At 44.4% G+C, this 20,481-nt stretch overlaps 1 protein-coding gene across 3 annotated transcripts in view; it reads left to right on the forward strand.

Moving 5' to 3' along the window:
* DOP1B (DOP1 leucine zipper like protein B) overlaps positions 1–20,481 on the forward strand; it is an 870,802-nt gene that overhangs the window by 257,582 nt on the left and 592,739 nt on the right. For all 3 annotated transcript variants that reach the window (XM_086935393.1, XM_086935394.1, XM_086935395.1), the window contains exon 7: positions 9,522–9,645. In XM_086935393.1, the coding sequence (XP_086791519.1) occupies positions 9,522–9,645 (124 nt within the window). The remainder of the gene's footprint in view (positions 1–9,521; positions 9,646–20,481) is intronic.

Here is a 20,481-nt window from a genome sequence, read left to right on the forward strand (position 1 = left end):
AGTCCCCAGCCCTCTAGGCCTGTCGCTGCGGTGGCCCAGTGGTACAGTTGCTGGCGCTGACCCCCGTCCTGTGGGCAACCAAATTATTCTGTTACTGGCTCGCCTTCTGTGTCCCAGGTTCAGGGCCTGGCACAGGCAGAGGGGCACACTCCTCACCTTCCGGCCACAGGGATGTCCCTTCGTCCGCCAGGCGCAGGTACCCAACAGCTTGGCCTGCCTGGGCTTCCGTGCAGATCGCGGCCCTCCCTGCTGGCTCTGCGCCGGTTCGCCTCCTTTTCCCTTGCCTCCGCACCAGTCAGCACGCCAGCCACAGGGGGTCTCCTCCGCCACCCCCACTCAGGGCCTCGGTCCCCGACGTCCGCTCGCCCTCCTGCTCTGGGCGTAAGAATCAGGGTCCGGTCGCTGCCCTCCGCAGAGGGGGCCTCAGGTGCAGTCCCAGCTCTCTACAGCCTATCGCCGTGATGGTCCAGTGTGGCCTGATGCTGGTGTTGTCCCCCGTCTTGTGGGCACCGGAGTGTTCCGTTACCGGCCCGCTCCCGGTGTTCTGGGTCCAGGGCCTGGCGCAAACAAGGGGGCACGCTCCTCACCCTCCGGCCACAGGGATGTCTCTGCTTCCGCCAGGCGCAGGCACACAGCAGCTTGGCTGGCTGGGCTTCCGAGCCGACCTCGGCACTCCTTGCTGCCCCGCCGCCGGTTTGCCTCCCTTCCCTCGTCTCCTCACCAGTTAGCACGCCGGCCACAGGGGCTCTCCTCCGATGCCCGCACCTCGAGCCTCGGTCCCCGATGTCCGTTCGCCCGCCCGCTCTGGGCGTAAGAGTCAGGGCCCGGTCGCTGCCCCTCGCGGACCAGGCCCGAAGCCGGGGGCTCAGTTATTGCGGCAGCCCGCCCGGCCTCCTCTGGTCGCCGACGCGACCCAGCCAGATCGCGTCTCTGCCGTTTGGAGCCGCAGCCGCTCAGTCGCCGCTCCGGGGGTCTTCACCGGCAGTTCGCTGCTCTCGGCCTCCGTGTGCGGTCCGATTCACCTGCCGCACCGGGCCCTGAGGCTTGGAGAACTCCCTGGGCGATGGGTTCACGCTACCGCCATCCCGCAGTTTCGCGCCAGTGAAGGCCGGAGCTGGGCCACCTCGTCTCTCGGCGGCGGCGTCTTTCCAATCAGCCCGCTGATAGCGCCGGGATCGATGCTGCTCCTTTGGCGCTGGTATTTGTAACAATTTTAGGGTATTGCCCGCTATTGAAAGGGCGGTAAGGGGTTTAGGGCCGGGGAGCCTCGGAAAACGCGTCAAGTCAGGCCGCCATCTTAGCCACGCCCCCCCAGACCTAACGATTTTTAACGCTTTTACCTTTTGATTTTAGTGAGTTGTACTGTGTCTGTATTACTTCTTGAGCTGTATGTAAATTCTTTCTTTTACCTCTTTAACTTTTTCGTCCGCTTCACCCGCTCTTCTCCCCGGTCCACCGCAGCTGGCTGTGCTGATTTAGGGGAGGCAGTCACGGGGTGAAGGGAAGATAGGTAGTTAATCCTCACTTCTGGTGGGACGTTTTGGGTGGACATTTTGCTGGATGTATGACGTTACAACGCATACATTCACAACGCATGCCATCACAAGGCAACTATTAAAACGCAGGTGCCATTACAACGCATGGCATTACAACGCATGCCATTACTATTCTAACTCCAGGGGGTGTAATAGTAGGGTAAGTGTTGGATAGTGTAGGGGTTAAATTTACTATTCTAACTCCAGGGGGGTGTAATAGTAGGGTAAGTGTTGGATAGTGTAGGGGTAAAAATTACTATTCTAACTCCAGGGGGTGTAATAGTAGGGTAAGTGTTGGATAGTGTAGGGGTAAAAATTACTATTCTAACTCCAGGGGGTGTAATAGTAGGGTAAGTGTTGGATAGTGTAGGGGTAAAAATTACTATTCTAACTTCAGGGGGGTGTAATAGTAGGGTAAGTGCTGGATAGTGTAGGGGTAAAAATTACTATTCTATAATAAATTTAATTAAAAAATTAAAAATGTATTAAATAAATTAAAGTATAATTAAAAAATATATGAAATGTATTTAAAAGGTTATAATTATTTTAAATAAATTAATTTATAATACAAAAAAGTTACATTAAAAATATAAATATTTTTTTTTAAATTACATTTTTTTTTTAAAAAACCTTTATTATACCTTCACATAGTTACACAGCAGTTTGCCTACAACCCCAAAGGGCCGGCCGCTAATAAAAGAACATTGGTAGTCATGCATAAAGTAAGTCCACATTGTAGTCACGCTGCTACTGGCAAAAGGTGCATCATACGATCGAATTTAAAAGAAATTAAAATTAAATTAATAATAATAAAATTAAAGACTCATCTATACTTACGTTGTAATGGCATGCGTTGTAATAGCACCTGCGTTGTAATGGCATGCGTTGTAATGCCATGCGTTGTAATGGCACCTGCGTTCTAATAGTTGCGTTGTGATGGTACTGCGTCGTAAAAGTTGCGTTGTTATGGTTGTTCCCCCATTTTGCTAGAAGACGCTCTAGTCTTCTGCACTTAGAAACTGATCCTGCCTATTTTAGGATCGGATGGCGTAGACGCGCAGGGGGGCTGTCAGGTAACATGCCTAGTCTCTCCTATACGTTCGCACAACTTCTTCAGATGAGGCATGGCCTGATGCTATGCTCACATACTGGTATGCTTAATAATCTTGAAGGGCCGTTTGCCTGTCTGAATTGCCACTATGACTGTAGCGCTACTGTATCCAATACACGTGGCTCTGGCGAGAAGAGTGTGACTGGAGTAACAAATGAGATTCTTAGCTAAACTGGATTTAACTCTATAAACCAGTTGTGTACCTGGAAAGGGCTGTTAGCTAACGTATGCTCTTTATCGAAACATGCCACTGAACTCTGGGACTTGTTTAGTTCAGAATCTCCTGATCTTGGCTTTTTAACAGCGACCTGGCTAAAACCGACATCCACGCCTGATATCTCCCTTGCGCTCCCTGAGAACTACTGTATTCTCAGACTTGATAGAGTAGGGAAAGTGGGTGGTGGAGTGGCCATTATTTTTAAAAAAGAGCTGAAAACTACAGTGGTTGACTCCATTTCGGATAGCCTGATGAATATGTGTATTTTCAAAATTGAGCAAAAAGATCTACACAAGAAATCCTAAAAGGCGCACTTATTTATCGCCCTCCGGGCCTACTTAAAGATTTTAATTTAAAATTAATTGAGAAAATTGCAACTCACACTGTTACCGCTAACCATTTTTTACTGCTAGGGGATTTCAATATCCATAGCGAGGATAAAGATAACAACGAGGCTGCTAGTTTTTTAAGTGATATGGCCATCCTGGGACTGAGAAAAATTAATGCTGTCCCCTCACATTTGGCCGGCCGTACGCTGGATATTATAGTCACTAATTCCCCTTTTCTAAACGCTGATCTCCCCTGCCCATTGACATGGTCGGATCATTTCATGATCCCTTTTCGGATCACTAGTTGTATTAGACAGAAACTGGTTGAAGGCGCACAGTCTGTCCCTCAAAGACGATAGCAAAAAGTCACACATGACTCTTTTAACAAATTATATACGCCCATGACATTTACAGAACATATGGACAGTACTATGAAGCTGAGGGTCTTTAATAAAAATGTTAGCACAATAATTGATATGTTGGCCCCACTGAAACATTGCACGAACAAATCTAGGAAAAAGAATGATGAATGGTATACTTTAGAGTTACGCAGGGAAAAATCCAGTTGTAAGGTGTTGGAAAAAAGATGGTGGAAATTCTAACTTGAAAATGACAAACTTAGTTTTAAACTTGCCCTTGCTGCTTACTACAAGAACTTAAAAAGTGCTTGGAAAAATAATATTATTTTAAAACTGAACCGGGCAGGAAATTCTGCTAAGCCTACAGCTTGCGCCCAACAGATCACTCCCTCACAGAGTCTTTGTGACAACATAGCAGTGTTCCTTGATGAGAAAATTAATCAGATTTATAGTGAATTTCTGCAAAAATCTGATAATGCTGTGTCCACTGACATGGGCTCTAAAGTAGCTGAGGATCTAAAAGTGGGCCTGGATAGTTTCAAGGCTATCCAGATCTCTCAGGTGGAAGCCTTGCTCAGCACTGTCAAATCAGGCTCCCCAACAGATAGTATGCCAGCATACAAATATGCTCTGCTTGCCCCTCTTTTAGCCGCCCCGATTAAAGAGATTTTAAATACCTCCTTACATGAAGGTATTTTCCTGGACTGGAAATCCGCTCAAGTGATTCCCATAAAAAAAAAAAGATCAGCTATCTGATGACACACTCTCAAATTATCGTCCCCTCTCGCTCCTCCCCTTGATGAGTAAAATCGTGGGGAGCTATGTTAATACTCAGTTTATGGAATATCTTGATAACCATACCATTTCGGATCCCTCATAAATCTGGGTTTAGGCCATACCACTCTACAGAGACAACCCTTATTGGGGTTACGGATCATATCAAAATGGCGTTGGATGGTAATAAAGCAGTGATACTGGTCTTATTGGATTTGACTGCAGCTTTTGACACAGTCTCATCAGAATTTGATTTTTCAACTGAGAGAGGCCGGGCTGCAGAGACAGGCACTTAACTACCTCAGCCGTTTCCTCGACCAGCGCACTCAGACCATCAACTTGGGACCTTTCCGGTCCCAAACCTTAATACTTACAAAGGGGGTGCCCCAGGGCTCTTGTCTTAGCCCAACTTTATTTAATGTCTTTGTGGCCGCTCTGGCCAAGGTTATCATGAAGCTGGGTTTCACCTCTTTCTCTTACGTTGACGATACCCAGCTGCTTTTGACCTTTGATAAAGATTCTGGAGATATTGAGGAGCGTTTTGCTAAGGATATGTTAGCAATATCAGAATGGATGACGGACCATTGTCTACAGTTAAATGCGTCTAAGACGGAAATCCTGCTGTTTGGTACAGCTCAGGTCATTTGGTCCCCCAGGTGGTGGCCTGTTTCATTAGGTTCGGTCCCCGCTCCAACCATAGTGGCAAAAAATCTTGGGGTTCGCATAGATGTCCTGCTATCTATGAGGAACCAAGTTATGACCACAACTGGGACCTGCTACCATACCTTAAGCCTTCTGCGAAGAGTGTTTCGCTGGTTACCACTTGAGGTGCGAAGAACATTTATTCAGGCAATGATTATTGGCCGCCTGGACTACTGTAATGCTCTGCTGGCATCTGCTAATGAGCCCCTTCTCAGCAGACTACAGATTGTCAAAAATGTGGCTGTGCGCCTGCCTCTAAAAAAACTCATCGGACCTCGGCAGGCCCCTTATTATAACAGCTTCACTGGTCCCTATCCGCCAAAGAATTAATTTTAAGCTTGGTTGCCTCACTCATAAAGCTTTGTATGACACAAGCCCCAGCTATTTGGCGGAAAAATTCAAAGTCTATTGCCCCAATCGTCATCTTAGGTCAGAAGGGAAAAGGTTGTTAGTGGTTCCCTGATTCAAGCTTAGGATTGGCGGCAAAACTGTTGTCCATCTGGCCTCAAAATTTTGGAACACCCTACCTGTGGACTTGCGTAAATGCTCCAATTTTGTACGCTTTAGGAAACTCCTGAAAACAGCATTATTCAGGGTGTAACTTTTATCTGCACATGGTCATCTGATTTTCCCGCAATTATAGCGCAGAGATACCCCTTCGGGGCGATTCCTGCGCTTTATACATTTTATACATACATACATACATGAGCAAAGCAGACGAGAGGTTAACCACACTTGAACACTGCAGAATTTCTATGAAAGCTTGGACGTAGAGCAGAATTTATCACTCTGTCTCTAGTACCTTCCTTAGACATGGTGCAAAGATTGAATAGAAAATCCTGTAAGGGGAGCACAGATTTGTTTCATGAAAATGCCGTCTGCAGGGCAAGACGGAGGTTTGCTAAACGGTTTGATCACACTGGCAACTAGGAGCAGAATGAGGTGAAGAGATGTTTTCCTGTATCTATGTTGTCTATTTTTAGGCAGGTCTGAATTCTAATGTTTTCTGAACCATGTGTAGTTTGATGAAATCCCTTCATCATGTTCTTAGTCAGCTTTGAAGATGTCTCAATTTTGCCAAAATTAGGAGCAGCACATCAGTTTTAAAGGCTTTATTAAAACACATTTAATTGGTGTGAAATAATTTAAATACTAGTACAGAACCTAGCGTTTTGTATATTTTTAGGTGCTTGTGCAGCTTAATTCCCCCCTCTGCTCCATGAAGGTGAAATGAGCTGTGTTGACGTTTTCTCTCATCAAATGTGTTGATGCAATGTAAATTAAAATTAAGTGTTTGGTAGCTGTATCTTGATTATTGGATTTTTTCCCATCAGTCTTGAACAGCGGCCTGAAAGTCTAGTGGTGTAGGCATTGAGAAGTAAGCTCGTAACTAATGCCTTTCCGCAAAACCTCATACAGAGAGTTGGGATGTATTGATGCCTTCAGAAACAGAATGTTTTCTTCATCTAGTTTAGCCTTACGGTCCTTGAAAGCAGTGTGCCTTTTGTATATGTACACACTACACACATGTCTTATGGCACATGTCCAACGAGATATTGCCAGCCGTCCCTGAAGACCTCAGAGTCTTGCTTGCCAGAACAAGGCGAAGTATGTATTGCGACTTGGCTTGGAAATCACAAGCCGTGTTGACAAAGCTGTTGGCACCAGTGTTATGCCTAAACTTTTGGCTTCACAAGATCTCTACTGTACCACTACTGGAATCTGGCCCAGCCTTAGATATTTCTATGGCTCAGGCCTCAAAACAGTACACAAAAACACAGAAATGAGTATACATCAAACAAAAAAACACATTATGAAATATTTAATTTAATTCACAAACAAAAACATATACTAAAGTCAAAATTTGAATTTTAATGGGAAGGTTGGACCTTTTCAAAATGTGGTTTGATTTCTAAAAGCCTAAGTGATATGCTGCACTCTAGCATATTGTATTGTCTTTTTTGCTCCTAATGCATGCTCTCATTTTGATGAAGCACAGGAACACGCTCAGAGTCTCGACCAACACCGACAACACCCTCAGCACTGCCGAACATCTGCACTTCCAAATCCACACCGACCCCAAAACCACCCTCAGAGGAACCCTCATCTACAGACCCCTGGACCCTGTCCACAGTTCAGCGACTTCATCTCCGACTTCATCAGCACACACGCCCTCGCCTTCACGGACTACATCCTCCTCGGGGACCTGAACTTCCACCTCGAGAACAGCGACGACACCAACTCCACCACCCTGATCACCAGCCTCGGACTCAGACAGCTCGTGACAACACCCACCCACGCCACCGGCCACACGCATGACCCCATCTTCTCCGCAGCCCTTTCGTCTCCTTCAACGACACCACCGAACCCAACTGGAAAGATCATTGCTGCATCCATTTCACCTTCAGGAAGACCACCACGCCCCACCACCCCCAACAGATGCCTCGTCGCAGCTGGGGCAAAGTCACCGAAGACCAGCTAACCACCACCCTTGCCCAGATGCCACCCGCCGGCACCGCCGCCTTCAACCTAAGACAGTAGATCGCCGACTGCGTCAACACCCTCGCCCCGGTCAAGAAACCCTCTATCAGCCACACCAGCAAGAAAGCCATCTGGTTCACCGAACACCTCCAGACCTCCAAACAAACGTGCCAAAAACTAGAGAAGAACTGGCTCCGCGAATGAAAAACGGACAACTACGCAGCCCACAAGAGTCCCACCGACTACGCACGCAACCTAAGGGTCATCCTCGACTCCACCCTCTCCATGACTAAGCAGGTCAACGCCGTCTCCTCATCCTGCTTCAACACCTTCCAAATGCTCCGCAGGATCTTCAAGTGGATCCTCAACGAAACTAGAATAACAGTCACCCAGGCCCTTGTCAGCAGCAGGCTGGAATACAGAAACGCCCTCTATGCAGGAGCGTCGGCCAACTCCTGAGACAACTGCAACGCATCCAGAACGCCTCAGCATGTCTGATCCTTGACATCCCCTGCCGCAGGCAAATCACACCCCACCTGAGAGACCTGTACTGGCTACCCCTCAACAAGAGGATAACCTTCAAGCTCCTCATCCACGCACACAAAGCTCTCCACAATACCGGCCCAGCATACCTCAACAGACGACTCAGCTTCTACACCCCCACCTGCCAGCTCCGCTCCCCCTGCCTCGCCCTCGCCACAGTCTCCCACTTCTGAAGAACGACCGCCGGCAGCAGATCCTTTTCCCACCTTGCCGCCAAGACCTGGAACATCCTCCCCACCAACCTACGATAGACACATGACCTACTGGCCTTCGGAAGACTCCTCAAGACCTGGCTCTTTGATCAGTAGCAGCACCCCCCACCCTCATGGGTATGTAGTGCACTTTACAAGTGTCCTGATTGATTGAGTGCTTCAATTGAGGTCACCAGTCCTTCATACTAAGAGGCCTATTAGGATGGCGGACGGACCTGCGTCCGTCCGCCACCCCCGAGATGGAGGGACCAACCGCAGGGGCAGCGGCGGTCCCTCCATACCAATTAGGATGTGACCGCCACCCTGGCGGTCACATCCCGTATCTTTAACCTTGCGGCGGGTGCTGCTTGAAGCAGCACCCGCCGCAAGGTTAAAAATGCATGCTTTGCATTTACATGCACAAAGCGGCAGGCACCGCGCGGTGTCTGCCGCTTTGTGCATGTAAATGCATGGGGGTACCATAGGTACCCCCCATGTGCACCCCCCACCCCCTGACACCCTGGGGGCCCGCAACGGGCCCCCAAACACAAAAGACCACATGCTTTTCTACGGCGGAAGGCCGCCGTGGAAAAGCATGTTTCAGCCTGCATCCTAATATGGCTGGCGGTGTCTTGCAGACACCGCCACCATATTTGCCTGCATACACCTCGGATCAGCGGCGGAAGGACTTGCCATCCGCCGCTGATCCCACCGCCATCCTAATGTGGTGGTGGGTGTTTCAAATGTCTGCGGCGGTGAATCCGCATCCTCTAGGCCTGCGGTGGCTTCCGCCGGCCCGGAGGATGCGGATTCACCGCCATCCTAATCGGCCCCTAAGTTCTGGTTGCTGTAATCAAGCTAACAATACCAACTTCATTTTTAGCCTTCAATTTCAAATTCCAGCACATTTACAGGGCATCTAAAAAATAATATTATATGTTACTTTTTTATGGATGTATATTTTAATAATTTGCTAATGCAATTCAGTTGTTTAAAACAGCCATTAGTTGGTGTAATGGAACCCGAGCGGTCAACAGAACACAGGTTAAGAACCGCTGGTCTAGAAAAAAGGGTACCAGAAGGAAGAAGTTATGTTAAGTCACATGCCGTCATGAGCCTTCTCCTTATAATCGTATAACCTGTAATACCCATTCCTATTGTCTAATCGCTTAATACTCCTGCTTTCTGGCCTATGTGTGTGTGAAAAGTAGTGGTACAGAATGAATGTAGATTTTTGATTTTTCCTATTGCTCACAATGACTATTTCCTATTTCCTTAGGATCCTACCGAGTGTTCTGTCCCGCTCCTCAAGTCTGATATAGTTCACATTCTCTCAGCGGCAACACAAACTCTTCTGAGAAGAGACATGTCTTTAAATAGAAGATTATATGCATGGCTACTAGGTGAGTTTCATCACTGTATTTAATGATCTTTTGTTATTATATAGTGCTTGCTATTGCAGATTTGTGCTTTTGTTGTGCTGTAAATGAGTTGTTGCTACTATGACAGTTGTTGCTACTATGCTACACATTTCTCCACAGTTTATAAACCTAATAAACACTGTTCAATGCACCAATGCTTGAATGTGAAAAGCAGGTTTGTGTGGGCCCGCAGAGCCCTGCCTAATACATACTTAAAGTGGCATCAATGCTTTTGGGCTACTAACAGTTCCTTGACAGGGATTCAGGGACACTGAGGTGATCAAAAATAAAACGTTGTTGTTCTCTTCATTTCCACACACACAAACTGAAGTAAGAAAAAGACACTTTAACTAAATAGCATATTTATTTCAACAAGTGGACCCTGTTGCTCAGCAAATTTAAAATAACCACACAGAATATGATTAAAATTGTATAAATACATGCTGCGAACAATGAGAATAAAAGGAACATTTCTACCATGGTTAAAATGTCATCTAAAAGCGTAATACCCTAAAACCTATTTCTATAGGCTGGGAGAGCATGGACTAGTAGAACTTGCATCTAGATTTTCCCAGGGAGAATGAGTGCACAGCATACTTGTTCTCTATCAGAGCGCTGTAAATTGTCAGGAGTCAAAGAAGCCACGATCCTTGCGAAAGGCAAACATGCGTTGCATCCGCATCAGCTCCTTCGGGGCTCTAGCTTGATATCAGCTTTCAGTAGAAAGTACGATATGTTAGCATCTGGCTGTATCTGCTTGTGAATAAGGACCTCTCCTGACAAATGGTCAACGGTAGGTCCTTTTATACAGTATATTATCTAAGATGGAATTTCCAACATCACATTAGGAGTGTCTGTTATAACCAATGAGCAACAAGATGCTAGTCTAAAATGCATTCTTTTCAGCAAATAAGGTAAAAATATTACCATTCAGATTACACAGTTTTGGGTATGACAAAAATGGAAAGGAACGTCTTATAGTAATGTCCATATCAACAATTTATTATTGTATTTCTTCAGCAAACAGTCAGCCGGCCAAGTTCCAATAAAATATTCCAATTTTTATTCCAAAATTGTTGCAGATGAATCATTATGTTACATATTCATGAAGTCTTTTCAGCCTACGTGTTTTGTCCTATACCGGACGTCATCAGGGCTGTTTATTCAAATATTACACTAGTAAAAGAGAGAGGGACCCCACACCAAAGGGATAGGGTACCAGAACTGACTCTATATCAAAATAAATTCCCTATGGGTTGTTTTAAGAAGAAGATACCAATTCTTACAGACTACTAAACAAATATCATTCACTCTTTAGGACCTTTCAGTTGGAGCAATGCAAAATACAACAAAAACAGTTCTATAAAAACAGAATGGATTCAATGTGACAATTTATTCATATAAAAACCAATTTAAAAACAAATATCAAACATATTTACTTTTGAAAGAATTAGAATTTGGGAAAACAGACAGTAAAAAACGGAACAAATCAAATGCACATTCTAGAACTAAACCTAAGCAATTCCTAAAAGTAATAAGGGAGGTGCAAAATCAAGGTAAAAGTTCTACAACAGTTAGAGTGATCCTTGTTCATTGTATATTGCACTTCTCCCCTTAGCTCAACGCGTTTCAACGGACATTAAAATACAGCCGCCTTCATCAGGAGTATATTGGCTGTCTTCCCAAAGTTAATTTCTTATTCCAATACTCGCGGGGCTTTCGATGACGATTATCGTCCACACAAGAGTGATCGGCTATTACTTGAGGTATTGTCTTAATTCTTTATTAGTCATATATAGAGGTCATCCTTGCAGTAATAGGCCTACGCTGTAGATGAATCAGCCGTAGAAGAAAACGTATCAATATCAAATTATCCCTTGCTAAACAGCAATGTGGAGTCAGTAGTTTTGGAGATTGTCTATCCAAGAACTAAGCGTCGATAGTATACTTTATAAAAGACAACAAAATGTTTCTGCACGCGGTACGGAGGCCTCTCTTGAATCAATTGAGAGAGCTTCAATAGATCGACACTGGATCCGCTGTCCGCTTTATAAAAGAGATTATAGCCTCAGCTTCTTTCATTTAGTGGCTTGAGGCGTCCCGAGTGCAGTCCAAACAGTTTCCTTCAAGAAAGACCCGCAAGTATTGGAATAAGAAATTAACTTTGGGAAGACAGCCAATATACTCATGATGAAGGCGGCTGTATTTTAATGTCTGTTGAAACGTGTTGAGCTAAGGGGAGAAGTGCAATATACAATGAACAAGGATCACTCTAACTGTTGTAGAACTTTTACCTTGATTTTGCACCTCCCTTATTACTTTTAGGAATTGCTTAGGTTTAGTTCTAGAATGTGCATTTGATTTGTTCCGTTTTTTACTGTCTGTTTTCCCAAATTCTAATTCTTTCAAAAGTAAACATTTTTGATATTTGTTTTTAACTTGGTTTTTATATGAATAAATTGTCACATTGAATCCATTCTGTTTTTATAGAACTGTTTTTGTTGTATTTTGCATTGCTCCAACTGAAAGGTCCAAAAGAGTGAATGATATTTGTTTAGTAGTCTGTAAGAATTGGTGTCTTCTTCTTAAAACAACCCAAAGGAAATTTATTTTGACATATTCAAATATTACAACCAGTATTGATAGATTTCAATTTTAATAATCATTCAGTTGGTTTCTTCTTGTACTCCATTCAATTAAGTCTAAATGATGAACAATTCTAATTATATATTTTTATCTTTAATTATTCAGTCAACCTCTTCTAGCTCTCCACACAATCCTTTTGAATTGTATTCATCATTTAGACTTAAATGAATGTAGTACAAGAAGAAACCAACTGAATGATTATTAAGATTGAAATCTATCAATACTATTCAATTTGAATAAAGACCCTTGATGACGTCCGGTATAGGACGAAACGCATAGGTTGAAAAGACTTCATGAATATGTAACATATTGATTCATCTGCAACAATTTTGGAATAAAAAGTGGAATATTTTATTGGAACTTGGCCGGCTGACTGTTTGCTGAAGAAACACAGTAATAAATTGTTGATATGAACATTACTATAAGACGTTACTTTCCATTTATGTGATTTAATTTTGGGGATTGTGGCCAGGAGCGGTGGGCTATGGAGAGTTGAGCGTCTTCCTTGGAAACTTTGAAGAAAAGTACTGAACAGTGACTAGAGTGCACACTTTTTTTGTCCTCACCGCCTTGCTTTGGGTACTATACAGTTTTGGGTATTGTTCATGTTTGACCGTGAAAAAGAGCTAACAAGGCACTTGTTCCAGACTAATGTCACATCAGATATCTTGTTGATGTCTGCATCTAAATGACATGACACTTTCACAGGTTCTTGAAAAGATAAGGACAGACAACATCTGCGTCAAAGGCATACATGTTGATGATTCCGCAAAAAATTCAGAAAATGCAATGGAGCCTCGCCGATTGAAAATGGGGCTGGCCTCGTGTTCTTTACATCACTCTAAGGCTTTTTTTACCAAGCCTTGGATAGAGAGTTGGGATGTATTGATGCCTTCAGAAACAGAATGTTCGATTCATCTAGGTTAGAATTGTAATCCTCAAAAGCAGTATGTCTTCTGGACATGTACACCCTTAGCCCATATCTTATGGGCCAGCCGAATACTGCTAACCGTCCCTAAAAAAATGAGCCTTGCTGGCTCAAACAATACATGATGTCCAGAACGAGGGAAAGTATGTATAGTGTGTTAGCTTAGGAATCACCAATTGTGTTGGTAGAGCTGTTGGCACCAGTTTCATGGTACAGGGCAGGTCTAGATGCTATCAAACTGTTTTTTAAGCAACCGTTTGGGGTTTATTCCAAAGGGCTAGCGTATAGACCATACAAGCCTTCCCAACCTGTGCGGCAACAGCAGATCCTGGGCCTGATGTACTAAGATTCTTATTAAGAAATCATAAGTTGCTTCAAATAATAATTAGCAATTTCTTATAAGGAATCTACTAAAATGAATGTATTATTAGTGGGTGCAATTTGCACAATGACTTCTACTGAAAGCATTGTTATTTTGTGAACCAACCTATGTACTATTAAGATGGTTCACAAAATACTGATTCGTATTGTGCCTCAATTCAGCCTACCTCATTAACTTGCATGAGGTAGATCACAAATTGAGACTCTCTACCATTGGTTAAAATTACAGAAATGGTGGCTTGCTGCAGTCAGCAGACAACCATGTCTGTGTTTGCTTTTAAATAAAGCAATCTTTAAAAAAAATGCATCTCCTTTTCCTAATAGGAAAACAGGATTCATTGAAAAAAGAAAATGAATACTTGTATAAACATTTTTAGGTCCCAGGGACCAATGTCTATTCATAAAGAAGTGTTTTTCTTGACGTTCACTAAGGGAAAGGGGTCTGATGGGGATCCCTTCATATTTCGATTGGGTACCCATAATATTGATTTGATGTTAAAATATTAATAGTTTCCGACCTGACTTCGGTCACAAAACAATACCTAAATGAAAGAATCTGTATTTGGAATGGACACTTTCTACACACGCCTTCTAAATACCAATTATGTATTTACTCTAAAACCCAAATAGTGTTTCGGTAACATATTACTAAATCACAGTTTGGTGTTTTTTTGCATTTAAAAAGCATTTTTGCGGTCAGAAAGGCGAATTTGACCTTTGCCACTGTAAAATTGCTTGGTACATCTGCCCCCCTATGCTTTTGTAAGCAGTTACCAAGGATTTTTGCACGAGCAGGACCAGTTCTTCTCTAACTCTTCTTCCCTTTCTGCAGTGGCTGCCAACCCACCTCGAAGTCCTCTCACAGGCCTACACTCAGTTGGTAGGCGACAGGGTGCCACATTTCCTCCCCGGCAGAAGATCGCTCACCTCGCCTGGAATTTATTATTATTATTATTCGTAGTAGATTTGTAGAGCACTTCTTGCCACCCATGAGGGTATCTAGGCCCTGGCAGAGTCCAGATGATTAGCGGATTAAACGGGTATTCAAGAACTTTTGGAACTTTGGAAGAGATGGGGAGGTTTGTAGATGAAAAGGTAGCTCATTTCATGTTTTCGCTGCTAGGTAGGAGAAGGTGCGACCTCTGCCTCTACTACATTAGATGCAGGGGTGAGGGTTAGAGAGAGGGACGCGGAGCGGAGGTGTCTGGTGGGTTGATGAAAGTTCAGGCTGTGGTTCAAGTAGGCCGGTCCACAAAATTGTAGGGCCTTGTATGCATGGGTCATAAGCTTGAACGGGCATCTTTTTTTGTTCGGGGAACCAGTGGAGTTCCCTGAGGTAGGATGCGATGTGGATTAGTCTAGGGACGTCCAGGACGAGTCTGGCTGCGGCGTTCACCATGGTCTGTTGGCGTCAGAGGAGGTGAGCTGTGATCCATGCATAGAGAGCATTGCCATATTCCATTCGGCTGCAGATGAGTGTCTGGGTGATGATGCGTCTTTAGCTTTGCTGTAGCCATTTAAATATCTTTAAAAAAATATGTTTTATTGCATTTCAAATAAAACAAAAATTAAACCATTAATAAATCAAAACGACAAAAACATCGACACCATTATGCAATGTTACATCTCTGATAATTCTTGAAAAGATACATTGCGAAAAGTTGTCAATCCCAGATTTAACATACAACTATTGGAATTGCGTTACCCAGTGTATTCCAGTCGCGGCCCCAGTGTGCTGAAACATATGTTACGCGTCCATTTAACCCTGTGAGTCAGGCAAGTTCAGATTTTGTAGAAACTGTCGTAATGGCTCCCAGATGTCTCTAAGCCATTCAACATTCTTACAAAGCATGCAGAGGATGAAGAAAGAGGAGTACGAGACTGAGCCGACCTGAGTCTTTATGCTTAGCTTATTGCACAGGATGATGCCTGGTTCCTAGGGTGGTCAGTGGGTACATGAGTAGGTGCAAGTTCTGAGGACCACCAGGATGCGTCCCATGGGGAGCTTTTGTTTCCGAGAATCAGTACCTCTGTTTTGTTTGTGTTGAGCTTCAGGCAGTTGCCCTTAATCCAGTTGGTGAGGTCTGTCATGCAGTCATTGAGGTTGTTTATGTTTATGTTTGTTTGGGTGATTTGTATAGGGCGCAAATACCCAGCAGTGTCTCGGCGCTTATGGACTTAGAATTTAGACCGGGGAAACGCTAGAGGGCAGATTATTGGTTAAAAATCCAGGTTTTTAATTGTTTCCTGAAGGTGATGAGTGTGGGACTGGTTTTGATGGGGAGAGGGAGAGAGTTCCTGAGTCTGGCCGTGGAGACTAGGAAGCGCCTGTCTCCCCAGGAGGATTTTTTGGTACGTGGGACAGGGAGAAGGTAGGCTGTGGAGGAACGAAGGGGTCTGTTGGGTGTCTATAGGGAAAAAGCTCTTTTTAGAAACTGAGGTCCTGAGTTATTGATGGCTTTGTAAGCGATGCATAGTGCTTTGAATTTGTTCCGGCTTCTGATAGGCAGCCAGTGAAGTTGACGTATGACCGATGTAATGGATTTGAATTTGGGGATGCCGAGTAGAATTCTGGCAGCCGCGTTCTGAACTGACTGGAGCTTGTTAAGGACCTTTTCTTGGGCATTAAGCAGGAGACCATTAGAATAATCAGTTTTAGAGAATATTAGGGTGGTGATAAGAGTTTTGCCAGCTGAGACTGGAAGGTATGGTAGTAATTTCTTAATTTTCCTTAAGGTGTGGAAAGAGGAGGAAACAACAGCGTTTGCATGGTGATTGAACAAGTTTGTCATCGAACAAGACCCCAAGGTTTCTGACCTTGGTGACGGGTACTGGCGGAGGGCCCATTTCATTGGGCCACCAGGTAGGGGACCAGCCGGGGGTGAGGTTCCCGAAAGTCATTACCTCGGTCTTATCCGAATTTAATTTTAAGCAGTTGCTCGTCATCCAGGAGCTGATGGCTAGCATACCCTCCTGGAATCTGGACGCAACCGCTGTCCCGTCCTTATGTACTGCTAGCACCAGCTGGGTGTCATCAGCATAAGAGGTTAAACTCAGCCCGTGGGATTTGATCACCCTCGCTAAGTCTGAAACGTATATGTTGAATAAGGTTGCACTTAGCGAGGATCCTTGGGGCACCCCGCACGGGAGAGTAAAGACAGGAGAGTAGAAGGAGCCTAGCTTTACTGTTTGGGTGCGGTTGGTAAGGAATGAGGCAAGAAGGTCCCTGGCTGAGTGGTTGATCCCTAAGGTTGAGACACGGTCGATCAGGGTGGCATGATCGACCGTGTCAAAGGCGGCGGATAGATCCAGAAGTATAAGGACCGCTGCACCGTCTTGATCTAAAATCATCCTAATCTCGTCGGCGGCCTTTATCAGGGCCGTTTCGGTTCCATGACCCTGTCTGAATCCGAATTGAGTAAAGTCCAGGAGGTGGTTTTGGTTGATAAATTCCGACAGCTGTTTATTCATTAGATTTTCAAAAATCTTGGCTGGGAACGGAAGGCAGGCGATGAGTCTGTAGTTAATTGAGGCTGTGGGGTCCAGGGACGTTTATTTCCCGAGGGATTTGTTGACTGCTTTTTTCCAAACGGAGGGGTAGGAGCCTGTGAGGAACATGGAATTACAGATATTGGTGAGAGAAGGGGTTCTGACATCCGGAATGAGTTTAAGGATGGATGGAGGGCGGGCAAGGGTCAAGAGGGGATCCTGACCTTATAGAGAAGATTAATTGAGAGATCTGTTCAGGGGGGGGGTCAGGGTTCGTAGAGTTGGAATAAGTGTGAGAAGTGTACGCTGAGTATATAGTGGTGACCTTGTTTGCGAAAAAAGTTGGCATGAGGGTTACAGAGGTTTTGTGAGGCCTCCGTGGAAGGGCAGGTGGGGGGATTGGAAAGAGTGTTGACTACCTGGAACAGCTTTTTAAAAGAATTTTGAGCAGATTCAATTTGAGATAGATAGAAGGAGCTCTTCTGTGAAATAATAAAGCGCTTGTATATGGCCAGGGCGTCCTTGTATTTATCCTGGGGTTTGTAATGTCTGCCCCGGTGCCTTTCTAGGTTTCTGCAGTGTTGTCTCTGTAGCCTAAGGTCCTCCGTAAACCAAGGGGAGGAAGGAGTAGTTCGGTTGGGAAAGATCAATTTGGGGGGTGCCAGAGAATTGAAGGCGCCATGTAGCTAGTCCTGATAATTATTGGATGCAATGTTGGGGTTGGGGGTGAGCTCGTCAAGGGAGTTGGAGAGTGTAGTGGTAAGTAAGGGAATATCCATGTTTTTCCAGGCTCACGTGAGCTTGGGAGTGCGGGCCTAGGACTGCGAGGGGTTGGGGTTCCGGGGCTGGATGGTGAAGAGTATTGCTGCATGATCTGTCCATACGAGGGGGGTGACCGAGAGCAGGGCGATATCGGGCTTATTGTTGAAGAGGCCATCAAGAGTATGACCGGCTTGGTGAGTGGGTGTGGAGACAAGCTGATGAAATCTGGCTGTTTGTAGATCAGGAATGAGAAGGGCGGAGTCCTTATCGGTAGGGGATTCTAGGTGGAAATTGAAGTCTCCTAATATAGTATAGTCAGGGGCTCCCGCTGAAGGCTCTATTAGGCTGTCTAGGGCTGAAAGGAAGCTTTTTTGGGGGCCCGGAGGGCCCCCGGTAGAGGAGAGTGCCTTTAAATGATTGATTGTTGGAGAGAGCAATGGAGTAGGTGAGAGCTTCGCAGTCTGAGTGGTCAAGGGTTTCTATTTTGGTGATGTGGCAGACTCTATGAATGATGGCTAGCCCACCTCCCTTCCCAGTGGGCCTGTCATGTCTGAGAACACAATTACCCGCATACAATATTATGTTGAGTCCGTGGGTTTTGGCGATGCTGGCCAGAGGCATCATTTAAGTGTTACAGAAGGTGGGACTAAGCGAGGATCCTTTGAATAATCCACAGATGATATCCTTGGGTTTGGAGGTGAAGGCAGGCTCTTTGCATTATTCCGGGGAGAAAAGAGGTGATCATCTGAGAGCGGCTCCTTGGATGCCTACATTGTACAGCCTTGTGCTGAGTGTGTGGTGGGAGACCGGGTCAAAGGCTACCAATAGCACTAGGTGGATAAGGGCCTCCTTGGTCAAGTAGGGCTAGAATGTCATTAGTAGCCGTGATCCGAGCTGTCTTTGTGCTGTGGTTGCCGCAGAATCTGGATTGGGAGGAGTCCAGTAGGAGTTTTCGTTCCAGATGTGAGGAGAGTTGATGGCTTTTTCTAATACTTTGGTCGGTAGCTGGGAGATCGGTCTGTAGTTGTTGCGTTTGCTATGGTCTGCTGACGGTTTCTTTAGTAGGATGTTGACTTTTGCATGTTTCCAGTCCTCTGGGAAGATGGCCATGGCAATGAAGGTATTAAACAAGATGGCTGATTCTGGCTTTGCTAAGTTTTTTTTTAAAGTTTGAATTTATTGAGTGAAAAGAATCAAAGAAAGAAAAGGAAGAAACAATCAAAGGTTACATAAACAAGAAAAGATATCATCTGTATAACATAGGCATTATAAAATAAGAATTAAATAAAATAACAATGGTAAAGAAGTAGAGCAAATACAAAGTAATGCAAATAATTAGAAACATAGATGGTAAATCGAATAAACAATATACAATGCAATAAGGCAAGTGTAAAAGATCATAGTGGTTTTTGGACTTCAACAGTTCGAACTCTGGGAAGTGGTGGAGAAGAAGCAACCAAGGATAGATAATTGGTAAGGGGGAGCCATAACAGATCACGTTGGACTGCTAAGGAAATGGGAGTAACGAAATGAGTATCTAATCGATGATTAAAAAACACTGCATTCCACCAAGCACGGAAGGAGACATCCTGTCTCCAGTTAGAGGTAATATGATGGAAAGCAATAGCTATTAAAAGATCGATCAATTTATATTGTTGTGAGGAAAAAGCAAAATAGGGGAAAGAGAACCCAGAAAAATATTAGGAATGGAAAAAGGGGACTGCAATTTAAAACATTTCTGGAGTTGGGACCAAACTAAATGCCAAAAGTGTGCAATGGGTGGGCATTCAAAAAACATATGTTTTAGGTCAGCAGAAGGGCAAGGACATGACCAACAAGAAACGGGAGTGTCTGGGGAAAAGGACGAAAGGGAAAGCGGAGTAAATAAAATACGATTATAAATGAAAAATAAGGTTTAAGTGGTGTTAGCAGCTCTAGAAGTACGATTTATTTTTAACCAAATTGTATCCCAAACGGGGATTGGCCAGTTTTGAGAAAGATCTTTTTCCCAAGTCAACTCCTCTTTAGATTTAACTCTATCAACTGGATAATGAATTGACTTAAAGAGAAAAGAGGCTCAGGGTGAGTGATCTAGTGCATTAGATATGGGAACGAATGTTACGGGAATATCATTAGTATTAGGAAGGGAATGTAGGTATTGAGTAAGAATGGGAAGTAGAGAATTGTAATGCATACGAGAAGAAGTAGGCAACGAGAATTGAGTCTGGAGGTCCAGAAAAGGGAGGGGTTGATTGGATGAGACAAGATGAGAAATCCATTTGAGGCCACGAGAATGCCAGGATTTCCAAAAAATAGAGCGATTACGAATCTTAAGGTGTTGATTGTACCAAATAGGTTGGACGTGAATGGAGGAGAAAGAAGGATAAGACAAGAGTAAGTACGGAGTAAGAAGATTTCAAGAGTGAGTGATAATAGGTGAGCGGAGAGAAGCCACATTAGCAGAGAAAGAAAGTACCTCGCGAAAGCTAAAAGGAGAGAGGAAGGAAGATTCCAATTTCAGCCAAAGAAGAGGGTAGAAGGGGAGATCAAGGAAAAGCCAACGCAGAGCTTGTTTCAAAGAGAAAGCTTTGTGGTAATTTTTAAAATCCGAA

The sequence above is a fragment of the Lissotriton vulgaris genome, chromosome 8 (genome assembly GCF_964263255.1).
Source record: "Lissotriton vulgaris chromosome 8, aLisVul1.2, whole genome shotgun sequence".
Lineage (NCBI taxonomy): Eukaryota > Metazoa > Chordata > Amphibia > Caudata > Salamandridae > Lissotriton > Lissotriton vulgaris.